The 18,084-nt window shown below is 37.2% G+C and overlaps 1 protein-coding gene across 1 annotated transcript in view; it reads right to left on the bottom strand.

Annotated features, from left to right (window-relative positions):
• The window catches only part of LOC126161972 (cytoplasmic dynein 2 heavy chain 1), a 778,966-nt gene that overhangs the window by 597,745 nt on the left and 163,137 nt on the right, over nucleotides 1–18,084 (bottom strand). Inside the window, 1 exon segment of the mRNA XM_049918163.1 lies at nucleotides 11,155–11,364. Within this exon segment, the coding sequence (XP_049774120.1) occupies nucleotides 11,155–11,364 (210 nt within the window).

Below are 18,084 nucleotides of genomic sequence, written 5' to 3'. Positions count from 1 at the left end.
ATTACATTTATACTTAAAACAAGGGAGTTCTTTTTCAGACACCCTGTATATGGAAGAAAAAAATTGAAACAAAGAGAAAAGATAAATTTTGTGTAAAAAGAAACATTGAATATTAAAGTTTTAGAACTAAACTGCCATTTCACTGGCATTGTTATGCCACCATTTAACAGTGTATTATTTCATTTATCTTTTGTGCTATCCAGATTTTGGCATTTATGCCATTATCAAGTACAATGCTAAAAGTTGTCTGACCATTATTGAATCATATCTGTTAAGGCAGTCCAAAGTAGGTTAATAAGGCTAACACATGTCTTTATGACGTAACTAGGAAAAAAAAATGTGTTAGCCTTGTTCACCTGCTTCGGTCTGCTTTAACAGATATGACTTAATAAAGGTCTAGCAACTTTTAGATTGTACTTGAAAATGGCTTAAAAGCCAAAATATGGATAGCACAAAAGATAAATGTAATAACACACAGTCAAATGGTGGTTTACTCTTTTTAAAAGTATGGCTTGCTGCAGCTCAACACCATCGAAAACTTTTTAAGCCTAAACAGATAGTCCACATAATATCACAATATCTGTGGGAGTTTATAGTTGCATAATGATTGTTTTTCAAAACATATGTGAACTTTTACAATTATTTATCTTCACAAAAACAGAAGCATAATGGAACCTATGAACAAATAAATCTTAATAAATCTTATTTTACTTAAAAACTGGGTTTTTAAAACGCAAATGCAGAAGAACGAAAAGAGGCGCTTCAAACCTTCGTAAAATGAGTAACTTATTTTACTTTACACTGAAACATTAAAAATATAAAAATGTACAGGCAAAAAATTTGAAAAAGTGAATTCTAGTATAAACTAACATGTTATATGGACAAAATAACTGATGAATGTGATGAACAGGCCAAAAAAGGGGGAGGGGGAAGGCAGGGGCTGGAAGGAGTCAATGGAAGGTGTATGAGGAACTATCGTACTTTCTGCAGCAAGTAATTACAACAAGCATTTTACCTATTGCTGAGAAAAATATTACCTAGCTGCTACTTAAGTAAGTATAAATAATGGAACCGTGTTTGGTTTTTATGGATTAAGTCAGGATTCTCTTACTGGTGTTCACTGATAGCCAGAATATTGAGAAATGTTAGTTTTTGCCTTTAGTTCCTATACAAATAACAATACAATTAATATCATAAGAATGACATTCACACAGAACATGTTCAGCAAAGGTGGAATCTTTCTTTTCCAGTCTCCAAATTTTTCACGTTCTGTCACTCTAGTAGTTATAGTCCTACCTCACTGACCCATGTATAATTTGCCACACAAATTGCATAAAATCCTTTGAATTCCACTGAGTTCTAAATGTGAAATCTTGTCTTTACTGTCAACAGAATGTGGGTAACAGCATTCCTAGTACAAAAATCTGGTATACATTTCCTGGAATTTGGTTTGCTGGCAAGTACCTGTGAAGTCCTATCTTTATGTAGCATGGGGCCCATCTTGTTATTAGTGTGATTTAGTGCTTTCTGAGGAGGATACAAAAAAGCTGTTTCCTCTATCTCTTCTTTCTACTAAATGTGTTATCAATTAGTGGAGGCCTACAGAGTCTGTTATTTCATTAATTATTTTTAATTCAATTCCAAAATTTGATTTGGTTTGTGGTATGGATAGCACATGGTGCACTTTGGAGTGGAGGGCTGCATGTTTGTGTATTATAAGATGCTGGAAATTGTCAGGTACTACTGTGTGTATAGAAGCTGCCTTGTATATCTTAAATAAATGCTTTTGCTTGCTAATGTCAGTGGTACAGTCTGAAATGTTTGTTGAGTCCCCTCCCAATTCTACTGTAAACTTAAATTTACTGTGACATGAATTTAAATGTTAGAAAAATTTGTTTAACTGTCTAGTGGAATCTGTCCATGAGCTCAGAACAGCATCCACATATCTAGTCCAGTATTGTATTTTAGAACTTAGGGGCTCTTTATTTAGAAATATTTAAATTTTAACAGAATTGTTATATAAAACAAGAACAAATCCAATGAATGGAAAGAATATAAGATTGGAAACGGTGACAATATTATGAAAATGATAGATTGCTACTTTCCTCTACATGGCGAGTAGAAATCTATCCTTTTCATAACACTTTCATATCCCACTCTGGATATTCCATTAGCAATTGTGACATTCTACAAGCAAAATTATTTCCAATTTCAACAGAATTTGTACAGTCAAGCAGATGGTTTACAATGGCATCCCCTCTGAGCTCCTTATTACCTGAAACATTTATGCAAATTTTGAACAAACATGTTTTTTAGATACAGAGCCCCTAAACTCTAAAATACAACACCGTACTAGGTACGTGGATGATAAAGATGATGGCCAGGAAATCCAAAAGCTTTATAATGAACTATAAAATAAATATTTTGTAGAATGTCAATATTGTGTATTTTAATTTTTAATAAAGTATTGAATACATAAAACAGAGAAAAAGTTACTGTTTTGGGAAATGTGTCTATTCCTTGGAGGAAATTTAATGCTTAATTTTAGAAGAATGAATATGTGTGGGAAATACTGAATTATGACAGTAAAATTATATAGTGTTACTTGAAAATTTATCATGGGATTCATGAAAGAGTTATCTGAAGTTTTTGGTTGTCCACATAACCAAGAATCAGTAAGCACACAAAATCCAAGTAAATCAAAGATCCCTATGTGTAATTTGCACAAAGCAACAAGCACATCTAGGAAGCATCAGTAAGGCAAAAACCTGTCAGCAGCATGGCTGAGCACCATTTAAATACAGTGTCCCTACGGTAAACATCGAGGACTATAAATCAATAGCTGTGTAGAGAAAACATCAAGATGCACTGTGACATAAATGGTTACCCAATACTGAGTGGCTTCTCAGGAAAGATGCACAACTGGTCATACTACGAGGCATGTTTTTTAAGTAAGTACCATTTTGAAATTAAAAAAAGACATGCTAAGATATCTCAATAATTTTATTTTTACATGAAAGCCTGTACCTTAATCTACGCACTGACGTCATTACAGTCTGATTCTTCCTTGTTTATGTTGTGTACTGAGCGTTTAAGATGCCTCCGATAATCGTGAGTGCTGCCAACTGTGAAGTATGAGCTGTTATAAGATTTCTTAGTGCTAAAGGCTGAAAAGCAATCGATATTCATCGTGAGATCTGTGCAGTTTACAGAGAAAACATTATGAGTGATGGAATGGTAAGAAACTGAGTGAGAGTATTTAAAGATAGCTGCACAAATGCGCATGATGAACAACGGGGTGGGTGTCCTTCGGTCATTAATGAAAGTTTGGTGCAGGAAGTGAACAATAAGGTGAGAAAAAACAGAAGCTTTACGATTTCCTCCTTGCGGGATGACTTTCCTAATGTTTCTCGTAGTGTTTTTATGGCATTGTGACCGAGCACTTGAATTACCAAAAATTGTGCGCACATTGGGTACCGAAAATGTTGAGGGGTGTGCACAAAACTAAACGTTTAGACAGGGCATTGACTTTCCTTGAGTGGTACCAGAACGACAGTGATGATTTCTTAAGCCAAACTGTTACGGGCGATGAAACATGAGTGTTGTACGTCACACCAGAATCAAAGCAACAGTCCATGGAAGTTGAGCACGGGCATCGTTTTGCTGCAAGACAATGCCCGTCTGCATGTGGCGAATCAGACCAAAGATCTCATCACATCTTTTCAATGGGAAACTCTAGATCATCCTCCGTACAGCCCCAATCTTGCACCCAGTGATTACCATCTGTTCCTGCACTTGAAGAAAGGCGACAGACTTCTATGAGGAGAGTATTCAAAAACTGGTCCAACATTATGATAAGTGCCTTAATATTGACGGAAATTATCTAGAAAAGTATATTACCGTACAGGCTTTCATGTAAAAATAAAATTATTGAGATATCTTAGCACATCTTTTTTTAATTTCAAAATGGTACTTATTTAAAAAACACGCCTCGTAAAAGGCTTATTCATTTAAGATGTAGTGTTATGGAAAAGAGTTTGAATAATTAATAAAAAGATAACAGAAAGTTTCAAGAAAGCTTTACAGATTGCTGACTGGTGGGATGTGTACAGTATGGTAGGTGTCAATTTCAAATTTAAGAAGTCAATAGATGTGTTTCTAGTAATCTTCAACAGCTGCTTCCTAAGAAAATGGTAAATTACAAAACATAAGAAAAATCCCTTGATTACAAAAAGAACCAAAATATAGAACAAAAAGTAAATTATTTGAAATGGTTACAACAAACACAGAAACAGGGTTTATTATACATTATAAGAAATACTGTGGTGTCTTCAGGTTCTGTATAATGTCTGAAATCGACAATTCAACCAGTAAAATTAAATCTATATGTGCAATAATCCCCAATGAGCCATGGTGATGTCATTTGGATGCTTCTATGATACCAACAGCTATACAGTAGGTTTAGCTACAATGGAGGGCTCTCTGCAGAATAGTTACTTATCTGACCTTGTAACATGGTTACTTATCTGCCTTTGTAACATTGTGTTGCCACACTAGTACTGTGAACATCTGAAAGCAAGGGGTAACTACAGCCATTGTTTTTCCCAAGGGCATCCAGCTCTGCTGTATGATAAAATGATGGTGGCATCCTCTCGAGTAAAATATTCCAGAGGTAAAACAAAACTGTTATTGTATGGGTCAGAACGTGGAATGTTAGGTCCCTTAATTTGGTAGATAGGAAAATGAATAGAGGGAAGTTAGGTACAGTGAAAATTAGTGAAATGTGGTGGCAAGAAGAACAGAACTTCTGACCAGATGAGTACAGGATTATAAACACAAAATCAAGTGAGGGTTATATAAATGGTGACAATTATTCAACTATTTGCAATAAAATCATCATAACTTCTGAATGGTTTGCATTAGGACATTCAAACTGCATGGGTGGCCGCAGAGCATGATGGGGAATTAGTATGTGAATATGTTTTGGTTTAGGGATGGAGCCCACTTCCATTTGGATGGGTTTGTCAGTAAGCAAAACTGGCACATTTGAGGGACTGAGAAACCCCATTTTGCGATCGGGAATTCTCTTCACCCTCAATGGTTGACTGTGTGGTGTGCAATGTCCAGTCATGGAATAATAGGTACAATATTCCTTGATGGCACAGTGACTATCAAATGGTACATGAAGTTTTTGGAAGATGAATTCATCCCCTTTATCCAAAGTAACCCTGATTTCAACCAGATGTGGGTCATGTGAGACGGAGCTCAACTTCATCAAAGCAGGAGAGTGCATTCTGGCTCTGGAGTTCCCAAAAGCCACTGGCATGGGCCTCGATTGGCCGCCATATTTGCCGGATCTGAACACATGTGACTCCTTTTTATGGAGCTATATTAAAGACAAGGTGTACAGTAATAACCCTAAAACCATTGCTGAGCTGAAGCAGCCATTCACCAGGTCATTGACAGCATCAATGTACTGACACTTCAGCAGGTTATGCAGAATTTTGCTATTCGTCTGTGCCACATCATCGCCAATGATGGCAGGAATATTGAACATATCATAACCTAAATCTGAATACCTGTAGTGATGTTTACATGTTGAATAAAGTGTGTGCACACCATGGTTTGTAGCTAATTTACGTTCTTCAGTCCAGAGACTGGTTTGATGCAGCTCTCCATGCTACTCTATCCTGTGCAAGCCTCTTCATCTCCCAGTACCTACTGCAACCTACATCCTTCTAAATCTGTTTAGTGTATTCATCTCTTGGTCTCCCTCTACAATTTTTACCCTACAAGCTGCCCTCCAATACTAAATTGGTGATCCCTTGATGCCTCAGAATATGCCCTACCAACCGATCCCTTCTTCTAGTCAAGTTATGCCACAAATTTCTCTTCCCTCCAATTCTGTTCAATACCTCCTCATTAGTTATATGATCTACCCATCTAATCTTCAGCATTCTTCTGTAGCACCACAGTTCACAACCCCACAACAGGCCACAGCAGTCCACCCATCCCACCGCTGCCCCACACCAAACCCAAGGTTATTGTGCAGATCAGCACCCAGTGGACCCCCCTCCCCCAGGAACATCTCATGCCAGATGAGTAACTGACGCGGAATAAGACGAACCAGCCTACATCCACCAAGGCAGATGGAAAACCGCCTTAAAAGCCATCCACAGGCTGGCCAGCACACCGGACCTTGACATTAATCCACCAGGTGGATTCGTGCCGGGGACCAGCGGGCGGGCATTTATATATGTATAGTTCAGTGATTGTCACTCTGTAAGAGTAATAATGAATAATAAAATAGGAATGTGAGTAAGCTTCTATGAACAGCATTGTGAACACATAATTGTGGACAATAGACACTAAGCCAACACCCACTACAGTAATACAAGTCTATATGCCAGCTAGCTCTGCAGATTATGAAGATACTGAAAGAATGCATGATGAGATAGATGAAATTATTCAAATAGGTTGGGGAGGCAAAATTTATATGTGCTGGGGAACTGGAATTCAAGAGTAGGAAAAGCAAGAGAAGGAGAAACAGTAGGAGAATTTGAAGTGGGGGAAAGAAAAGAGAGAGTAAGCCACTTGGTAGAATTTTGCACAGAGCATAATTTAATCATTGCCAATACTTGGCTTAAAAATCATGAGAGAAGATAGTAGGCCTACATGTAAATAGGCCTGGAAAGACAGTACAATTTTACAGGAAGACCAAGGGATGAATGCAGTATGCAAGTTTGAATGAATGTAGCTTTCAGCAGCTATTCAGAGATGAAGAGGTTTGCATAGGATAGAGTAGTGTGGAGAGCCGCATCAAACCTGTCTAGAGAGTCAAGACCACAACACATGGCAAACAGCTGAAACCAAAACCAAAAATTCAATTAAGAAATTTGAGAACTTTGTTATTAAATAAAATAGCCAAATAATAAATGACAGTAATCAGATAGACAACACATTTAATGATGACTTTCTTGAAGTACCTCAGAAGATTGGCAACTACTCCATGAACTGCATGAGAAATTACAAATGTAATTAACATCCTGAAATCCAAAAACTCTCATGGACTTGACAACATCTCAATGAAAGTACTGAAATCCTGTGGTTCACATACATGCAATGTTTTCAGTCGCATATGCAACACATTTCCATCAAAGAGGGTATTTGCAGACAGGAGAAATATGAAACTGTCAGACATAAAAGATAGCAAACAGATATTTTTCATTACCAGTCAGTATTACTACCTACCTACTTCTCAAAGGTACTGGAAAAAAATTAGGTTGCCATTTTTGGATCATTAGTACATTTATCTTTATTCCATAACAGCGATACAATACATGATGAGTTATACATAGTGTCTTGGCTATTTGTATCTATAAGCCTAAACATTCATTCTCCAATTCAGTCATACATCAGTTGCACAAAATATCAGTAACCTGCATCCGATGCAGACCCATGTTGTATTCAAGAGGAGAGGAAATCTTCATTCATCTTTGACATAGCTTATCTGTCTCTAAATAAGAGCTATCTTTTTCTTCTCCAACAGTGAGCCTATATCCCTTTACACTATCAATCCATTTCTAGCTTTTCCTCTTTCCTACTTTTCTCTCTTTCTTCCTTCATTTTCCTTTTTTCTTTTTCCACAGTTCTCAGTGCTCCCCTTTTAGTATATCTCATATGATTTCATTATTATTTGTCATTCTTTCCTGTACCAATTAAGATTTTCTCCAGATTTGATTCTTTCAGTATAGCTTGTATCTCTCTTTGTCATTATACCATTACTCTCATTTGTAAAGAACATTACAAGAACTGTACTCCTCACAATGTTGATCAGTTTTAGCACCTTGTGGTTCTCTTACTCCAGGATTTGGAGACTTTGGCAGATGTAATATGTCTGTGTTCCGATAAAACTCCACTAGATAAATCAAAGTGAAAATGGTGATAGACGCGGGACACCTCATTATGTGAACATCAAATAATATTTTAGGTACTAATATAATTACCAAAAACACATTTATTGTTGTTTATTTATAAGCCATAACTAATTTTCAGTAATCAAACAATGGAAACTCCACTTAGGAATATCAACAATGCGGGAAAAGACAGATTGCTACTTACTGTAAAGAAGAAATGTCAAGACGCAGATCGGCATAATTCAAATGTGTGTGAATTCCTAAGAGACCAAACTGCCTAGGTCATCAGTCCCTAGACTTACACACTACTTAAACTAACTTCTCCTAAGAACAACACACACACCCATGACTGAGGGAGAACATGAACCTCCGGCAGGAGGGGCCGTGCAGACTGTGACATGACGCCCTAAACCGCGTGGCCGCTCCGCGCAGCCAAGTACAATTAAAAAAACACTCACATATAGCTTTCGGTCACCGCCTTCATCAGTAACACACACACACACACACACACACACACACACACACACACACACACACACATATACACAAAAACACGAGTAAACACGCCTCATGCACACACGACCACCAACACCATCATCTCAGGCCAGCCAAAGATGCTGGATTCAGAGGTCGTGTGCATATGAGATGTGCTTGCTAGAGTGTGTGTGTGTGTGTGTGTGTGTGTGTGTGTGTGTGTGTGTGTGTTTTACTGGTTTTACTGATGAAGGCTGTGGCTGAAAGTTATATGTGAGTTTCTTTTAATTGTGCTTGTCTGCAACTTGACATGTCTTCTTTATGGTAAGTAGTAATGTGTCTTTTTCTATATTGCCAATTTTCAGTAATTAACTATTCATCTTCATATTTTATGTTCTTGGTAACATTTGTTTTATGGGCAATAGGCCTTGGTCCAATGCAATGGAAGATGTAACGTTAGCCAGAGAAATATTCCTCAGACCATGGCCCAGAGCACATAAAATAAATATCACTAACACCCAAATATCAGTCATAAAGCCTGCACTCTATGTATAATTTTCAGATATGCCTTAGCCTTGGTGAATTCTTAACAAAAACACAGCTATGATGGACAAACACACACAGAATACTTTTCCATCAAGGTTTGGTGTAATTATGTCACACTAACATGACACTTATTTTTGTTACAAATCACAACAGAGAGTGACACATTAGTACTCCCTATGTAATAATGTATGTTCAAACCTAGTTATGTGCTGCGAATGAATTTGCAGCTAAGTTAGTCCCTCTTCTAACTATAATCTATCATACATCTCCCAAACATAAAACCATGCCCCACTCTTAGAAAAAAGCACAGATCACTCCCGTTTACTAGAAGGGTACTAGAAGTGATCCATAAAACTACCATTCAATATCCTTGACGCTGATTTGTTATAGAATCTTAGAACATATTCTGAACTACAACATAATGAACAGAATGACCTCCTCAAAGCCGACTAGTATGTATTCCGAAAACATTGATCATGTGAAATCCAACTTGCGTTTTTCTCAAATGACATACTGAAAGTCTGGGATCAAAGTAGACAGGTAGATGCAGTAGACATGCAATGAAGGAATTATCCAAGTGGGATGGAAATCAGTAGATGTGATGTAGATGTACAGACAAACAGAAAAATTCTTTCAAATTCAAATTGAGCAAGTCAGTAATGCATTGGTCCGCTTCTGATCATCATGCAAGAAATTATTTGGCTTGGCATTGATTGACAGAGTTGATGGATGTTCTCCTGAAGGACACCGTGCCAAATTCTACATAAGTGGAACATAAGATCATCAAAACCCCAAGCTGGTTGGATAGCCCTGCCCAAAAGAGTCCAATGTTTTCTATTGGTGAAAGATCGGGCAACCTTACTGGTCAAGATAGGGTTTGGGACACATGAAGACAAGCAACAGAAACTCTCTCCATGTGTGGGCAGGCATTATCTCGATGAAATGTAAGCCCAGGATGGTTTTCCATGAAGGGTGACAAAACAGGATATAGAATATCATCGATCTACCGCTGTGCTGTAATGCAGCAGATGACAATTAAATGAGCTCTGCTATGAAAGGAAATGGCACCCCAGACTATAACCCCTTGTTGTTGTGCCATATGGTGGGCAAAAGTTTGGCTAGTATCCCACTGCTATCTGGGGCACCTCCAGACACACCTTTACTGGTGTTTGGGGCCTTGCAAAGCAGGAATTATCACTGAAGTCAATTTTACTGCAGTCAATGAGATTCCAGGTGGTGAGATACCAACCTGATGGTCACCTGCCTTATAGCCTCACAGCCGTGAGTGATGGTCTGGGGCGTGATTTCTTTTCATAGCAGAACCCCTTCAGTTTTCATTCACAGCACCCTTATAACACAGCAATATATTGACGATATTCTACATGCCATATTGTCACCCTTCATGGCAAACCATTCTGGGCTTACATTTCAGCAAGATAATGTGAGCCCACACACAGTGAGAGTTCCTATTGATTCTCTTCATGCTTTACCTTTGCCAGCTAGGTCACCAGATCTCTCCCCAATTGAGAGCACTTTGAGCATTATGGGCAGGGCCCTCCAACCAATTCATGATTTTGATGATCTAATGCATCAACTGGGCAGAATTTAGCATGATATTCCTCAGGAGAATATTCAACAACTCTTATCAATCAATGTCAAGCCAAATAGTTGCTTATATGAGGGTCAGAGGTGGACCCACACATTACTGACTTGCTCAATTTGTGAAGCTCTTTCTCTTGAATAAATCATCAATTTTTTCTTAAATTTTAATCATTTGTTTGTCCGTACATATACATCACAACTATCGATTTCTATCCCATTCGAATAATTCCTTTGTGGTGTGTCTTTTTTTTTTTAATGCACTTTTAAGTAATTACTAACAATTTGGTATATGCTGAGTGTTGCTTATTCAACTACTGATAACATACATCACTTGAAAAATCTGAAAAAGTGATGGTTTTCAGAAAGTAAAAAGAAAAAGAGACTGAAATACTTCACTGACATTACATTGTTTGGGTATGAGTGCCAGCTAAAACCTTTAAGAAACTGTAAGTACACATCGAACATGAAGCCTCCTGCAAAACTGACATTTTAATACATATATTATACATTAACCCAAAAAGTTGTATGTAATTTTGAAATCATATACTATCTTTCACCATTAAATTGTTACAATGTAAATATGTTAAAATATTACTAGAACTGTCTTTTACATTACCTTGGCAACTTAGCAATTTGTTGACCATGCGTCTTTGAGGTCCGGAAGTTCTGATCCCAATCATCTGCTGTATGAAGGTATTCTCTGGTCAAGTGATCGATGTCAGCAGTTCCTAAAGCAACCCACGGCTGCCAACGTTCCTTCACTTTCTCCAGTTTTTCAAATTGCTGCTCTGCTCGAGAAAAGACTCCTCCAAATCGTCTTGCATTCCTATAGATGTTATTAACGAGCAGAACACGCAGTTTTAAATTAACAAGAGGAACATTAAAGGTAGAGAATGGAAACAACTAGCAAACTAATGAAACGGTGATCAGGCAAAAGATAAAACCCACACACTTACATACACAGGAGAGAGAGAGAAAGAGAGAAAGAGAGAGAGAGAGAGAGAGAGAGAGAGAATTGCCAAGTTCTTCATGCAAAAATTTCTTCTTTTGGAATCAAAATAAATTAAAATATAGTGTGGAATAAAAACAAGCAAAATTAAAATGTTGAGGCTTCTTTATAATAGCAGAGAAAAAAATGAAATTAAATAAATCAAATATGACCAGAGGAAAGTAGACTCCTGATGGTACAGAGAACATAAGTGAAAAGAACTTAAATTCAGTAACTGTTTGTGAGATATGTCTGAAATTCATTTACAGATTCTCAAGTTGATCTTGGTTTCCAATAATTTTTCCTGCAATGAATCACACCATCCTAGCAGCCTCCTACTCCCCTCCACATCTATACAACAAAAAGAAAATGATTAAAAATATATAAACAATGTCATGTTGGGACCGTAGAAACAGAATGGTGGTCCAGGAACAGGAGCTCACATTTTAGCAAAAAATAAATGAAATAAAATAAAAATAAAAAATAAAGAGGTATCTTAATCTGTGTTTAGCTCAAAGAAGGCAAGGGTCTGGGAAGGGAACCTGACACAAACAATAAAATGCAAGAATTTGATCAAATAAAGCACAAACCTACTAACACAGCATTATACAACACACAACTACCACAAGTCAACTTTGTATGATAAAAATTGCTGCAAAACTGGATCATTGTTTCCAAACAATAATATCAGTATCTCCACTTTCTCTGTCACCTCCCACTTCATCTTTGTTTTCTCTCGTCCTCATAACAGGTGGGTCTAAGTGTCCTGTCCCACCTTCCCGAATTTCCCAAACTAATTCTCTTACCTCCCTGAGAGTAAAATATTGAGTTCTAAATGCTAGGATTAATTTATTCACTTTTAGTTATGTCTATTTGCAGAACTTGAATTACATCTCCCGAAGGGAAGAACTGGCAAGTTGATTACACCACTATAGAGCAGGCTGCTCAGACAGCCCAGCTCCTGCCACAACATATTGAAACCAGTCACCAGTTTAAATAAAATATTTATGCGATAAATACTGAATTTAGCAAATTTTATTGAAACTTGTTAGCAATGGCAAGTTCATTAAAGAGTGCAGTATGTATTGACAAAGCAGAACTTGTGATGCCATTGGAGATACAGATATTTCATGAAATCAAGTCTTTTGCAACAAAACAATATCCTACCATACAGCTATCACAGCAGTGGATGCTTACAGGCTGTTAATTGATAATGCCAGCAAGTTCATTATGTTCTAAATTGCCTTCGGTGAATCGACCAAAATTTCAGACACAGCATAGCTTGCTATCTATGTTTGTGGAGTTGACATTGATATATAGATGACAGAAGAGCTGTCAGTTTTGGTGAGGAAGAAAGACTGGAGGGAAACTGACTTGCTGACTGCTGACGAGATAGCTGAAGCCTTTGGCGTGAATTGGAACATGTTGGTCACAGTTATCACCAATGGAGTACCAGCGATGTGATGGGTGCAAAATAGACTTTTAGCATTGTTTTGCAAAAAATTACAACAATCAACAAAAGATTCATATGGGATTGATTGTTTTGAACTTCAAGGAGCACTTTGTGCTAAATTTGCAAACACAGAACATGTAATGAAATTGTTGATATGAATAGTAAATTTTCTGAAGTTGGATGTGTTTTTAGACAATATGTTTCAACAGTTTTTGATAGAACTGAACAGAGTACAGGGATGTTTTGTATATTGAGAAGCACACTGATTAAGTCAAGGGTCATGCCTTGAATGATTTTTTTTTAAGACCCCCTATTGTTCAATTTGTGAAGGGAAAAAAAAATATCTAGAAGATTTAGAATTGATTACATAGCTCACATTTTAATGGACTTCACTGCACAGTTGAATGCTCTAAGTATGACACTACAAGGAACTTACGTGCATTTAAAAAAAAAAGCATAGTGTCATAGCAATAACTTCTGACAAAAACTGTGCCAACATCCCACACTATCTGTTGTTAAAGGAAATGTTGAGTTCTGGTGTTATAAGAAATATAGGAATAGTTTTCTAAACATTTTCAGAATATTGCAAATCCCACATCTGCTCCTGAGCTGTTTTCAATACTGCTTGTGTGATGACCTCAACCCACAGAAAAAATAATTATCAAAATCTGAACTGTGAAGTCATCCAAAATTCTAGTTGGAAAACCTCACTCTTTGTTATACTTCTCAATTGGTCACGATCCCGCTCTGTTTATGAACTGAAAACTCTAATATTCACGAGAAACTGCTCTGAAATTAACCTGAACCGACAAAATTGTGTATATGTTATTGACTGCATTTTTCACAATTAATAATATTCCAAAAGAGAACTTTAGAAACTTTACCACAGGTACAAAGCAAGAAACATATTTATCCATTGGCAAACGAAACAATCACAATTACATCTTTACATTTAAAAACCACAGTAGAATGTTACATAATCACAATTAGAAATGCCCATATGAACAAAAGAAAAAGAATAGAAATCTAAAGAAAATCACGAAAAAAAATTTTATAGGCGTAATTAGCATTGCCATTTCAGTAGAAAGTGTCCCTCTGTATTTGTAAATTGAACAGACTGAGCTGCAATATAATTCACTTTTAAAAGACTTATTCTTCTAAATTAAAACTCTGTAGGTGTTTTACAATAGTTTTCCTCAGGATGAGGATGGCACTACATACCACAGTGGTAAAGAGAATTAACAATCTGATAGTTCGGTATCACTGCCATACGATTACGTATGCTTTTCATGAAACACAGTACCATTTTTCCCGCGCACGCTTCACAGACACGCCATCCACCATCCCCTCTACTACGTAACAATCTTTCAACTCTCGATATCACTATCACTGTCCCCTGTCTATAGATGTTATATCATTATCGTAAATTACATAAGCCTTTATAAATGTTATTGACAGCATTTTTCACAATTAATAATATTCCAAAAGAGAATTTTAGAAACCTTACCACAGGTACAAAGCAAGAAACATATTTATCCATTGGCAAACGAAATAATCGCAATTACATCTTTACATTTAAAAACCACAGTAGAATGTTACATAATCACAATTAGAAATGCCCATATGAACAAAAGAAAAAGAATAGAAATCTAAAGAAAATCACAAAAAAAAAATTTATAGGCGTAATTAGCATTGCCATTTCAGTAGAAAGTGTCCCTCTGTATCTGTAAATTGAACAGACTGAGCTGCAATATAATTCACTTTTAAAAGACTTATTCTTCTAAATTAAAACTCTGTAGGTGTTTTACAACAGTTTTCCTCAGGATGAGTTTCCATGTTTCCATAATAATACAGGAAAAGTGATATTAATGTTTGTATCAACATGTGTGTATGAAAGGTTTCTTTCAGTTACAAAATAAATAAGTCAGTGACTCTGTGGCAACCTCACTGATGAAGATCTGCCAAACTGTTTGCATATGTCATTGCACCAACAATTTGTGCCAGATACAAATTTTATCTTCAGCAAAACCAAAAATAATTCAATACTGGTTAAGTTCTGTTTTGTTTGTGATCTATGGTTTTGAGAACTGAATCCATTGCAATGCCAATAGACAGGTTCTAGATAGTAAAACTTGTTTATTTCAGATGTAGTTAGGATCAATTATTCCACCACTAAATGCATGCTTTAGAGCAGGGCCGGCCAGACGCTGCACAGTGTGCAGACATGCGGAAGTGCTGCACATGTGCGCACGTGTGCGACAGTGACATCTGTTATTAGACATGTGTCCTAAATGAACGGTGGTGGTTCCACTTCCCTGTTTATGTGGTACAAGCAAGGGCGCAACGTACCCAGTCTCCTTTACCCCTGGTGACCGTAACCTTAACAGAGAAGTACTGAGAAATGCCAGGTACTGTGAAAAAGCAAAGGACGGGAGATCGATGTTCTCAGTAGTTTAAAAATGACTGGGAACTGCAATTCTTTTTTGTAGCCATTGGTAAAAACTCACAGTGTTTGCTGTGCCGCCAAATAATAGGTGGCCAGCATAAGTTTTCAACTGAAAGACACTACAATACGTATCACAAAGACGAGTGTAGTGTACTCAACAGTGAAGAATGGCAAGCAAAATTAAATGTCCTTAAGAAAATGGATGAGACACATCAACTCGATTTTACTGTAAGTCAAAGTAACTGATACTTCTTGAACTCGTAGTTTCTTGTGTTACATTTATGTCTATTTTACTGTATGCTGTACAATGTACTGTTTCCAATTTTTCAGAATGACAACCACACTAAATCTTCACTGCAAGCAAGTTTTAAAATCGCATTAAGAATTGCACAATCTGGGAAACTCTTTTCCAAAGGGAAGTTTGTGAAAGGGTGTCTGATTGATGCTGCAGAACTTGTGTGTCCCACGAACGTTAGCAGGTTTCAAGAAATCAGTCCATCCAAACAAACAGTGACAAGACGTATCAGTGCTATGGGAGATGATGTGCACAGGCAGCTAATAAATAAGGCTACAGACTTTGTTGCTTTCTCTGTTGCGTTCGATGAAACAACAGATCTTACAGATACAGCCCAGGTTGTGATACACACACGAGGTGTCGATAAGGAACTTTGTGTAACAGAGGACATTTTGGACTTAGTACCTTTGAAAGGGACTATTACAGGTGCGGACTTACTTCAAGCTGTCAAGCAAGCGATTGATGGTGTCGGTATGGACTGGAATCGGTTAGTCTCAGTGACCACAGATGGAGCACTATCAATTCAAGGTCATCAGAGAGGACTCATAGCATGGATGCGCAAAAAGCTAGGGCACACAGACGAGACGTTGTATGGAATTCACTGCATTCTGCATCGAGAGGCGCTTTGTGCAAAATCAGTAACGTTAGCAAATGTCATGCAAATTGTTGTGCGTACTGTAAACTATCTGACGACACATCGGCTTACGCATCACCAGTCTCAGCAGTTCTTGGAGGAATTAGAAGCGGAGTACAGCGACATACCTTACTATACCGAAGTACGCTGGCTCAGTCGAGCTAAAATGCTGAAAATATTTTTTTTATTTATCTTTGGTCATAGTAGCATTCTTACATGAGAAGGGAAAAAGTGAACCTATGTTGGAAGACCCTTGTTGGATATCAGACCTTGCATTTCTCATGGACATTATGTCTCACATGAACAGCCTGAACGTCAGTTTGCAAGGTGAAAATAATTTAATTTCTGACATGTTGGAAAAAGTAAATGTCTTTGAAAGGAAGCTTGCACTTTGGGAGAGCCAGCTATTAACAGAAAACACTGCACATTTCCTGACTCTTGGACTGGTCCATGAAAGTGCTAGATTTCAAGAATACGTTTCAATAATAGTAAAAATTAAGGAACAATTTCGAGCACGATTTGCAGATGTTACGAGTTTTCTCCTGTCATTCGCCTCTTTGCTCGACTGTTCTTGTTGTCAGTTGAAGATGCTCTGAATGATCTACAGATGGAACTGATCGACCTACAGTGCAATACAAGACTGAAGGACAAGTTCTTTGCAGTGCGAAGTACAAAAGAATTCTACAAAGGTTTTTCACAACAAGAATTTCCACCCCTGCACCGAGAAGCCGCGTGAGTTATGTTCATGCTCGGGTTGACATATGTTTGTGGAAGATTTTCCTCGGTGATGAAAATGAATAAATCAAGGTTTCGATCAAGCATAAGTGACGAAAATCTTCGCAACTGCTTGCATTTGTCAATGAGTCGTGCTTTTGTGCCCGATATTATTCTCATTTTACTACACACTCTTGAAGGAGAAATCTAAGTGTATATTAAAAGAATAGGCTAATGGGAATTGCAAGTAGTGTATTCATCATAGTAAAAAATAAACTCAAATATACCAAGACAGAAACTGAAGCTGTATATGAAATTGTTTGGGAAAGAGTCAGAATCAATGGTGAAATAAACTTATTATTGGTTCCATTTATTAAACACCAAACTTATCCACAAACCACAAACTTTAGAAAAAAAAACTTTAGATAGCCAATACATATGTTTCCCAATCACCTGTGATCATTGTAGGAGACTTGAATCGCCAATCAACTGGGATAACTTCAGTTTTGTAAGTGAAGTCACAAAAACACATACTGCAAAAAAATACTAAACAAGTTCTGTGACATTATTTCATACAGATAGTTCTCAAGTTTACACACAATGAAAACATATTAAAATTAATGGCAACAAATAGACTTAAAATCTCTGGTGATGATCGCAATAAAACTGATATCACTGGGCATGATGTAGTTGTATAGCTGTGTGCACATAAGAATGGTGAGCAGATAGACGGGGGGAGGGGGGGTGGGGGGGATCAATGCGAAGTGGGAAGATAACACATGAAACTCTGGTTAATATGATCATTCTTCAACTTCTGACTATAGTGTGTACTTCAGAGTCCATACAGAAGATTCAAATTTGATTTTCATATTTGTTTCGATATGGTAATTGTTCTTAGCCACAATGAATAGCATAAATCAAACACAACAAGTATTACATTTTCTGAGGATATATAATTTTATCTATGGACAGTTGGATGCTGAAACACGGCTCAGTGTAGTGCCTACCCCAGCACT

Source organism: Schistocerca cancellata, chromosome 2 (assembly GCF_023864275.1).
Source record: "Schistocerca cancellata isolate TAMUIC-IGC-003103 chromosome 2, iqSchCanc2.1, whole genome shotgun sequence".
NCBI classification, from domain to species: Eukaryota; Metazoa; Arthropoda; class Insecta; order Orthoptera; family Acrididae; genus Schistocerca; species Schistocerca cancellata.
Note: the sequence above shows the minus strand (reverse complement) of the source record. Positions and strands in the feature narration are given on the sequence as shown.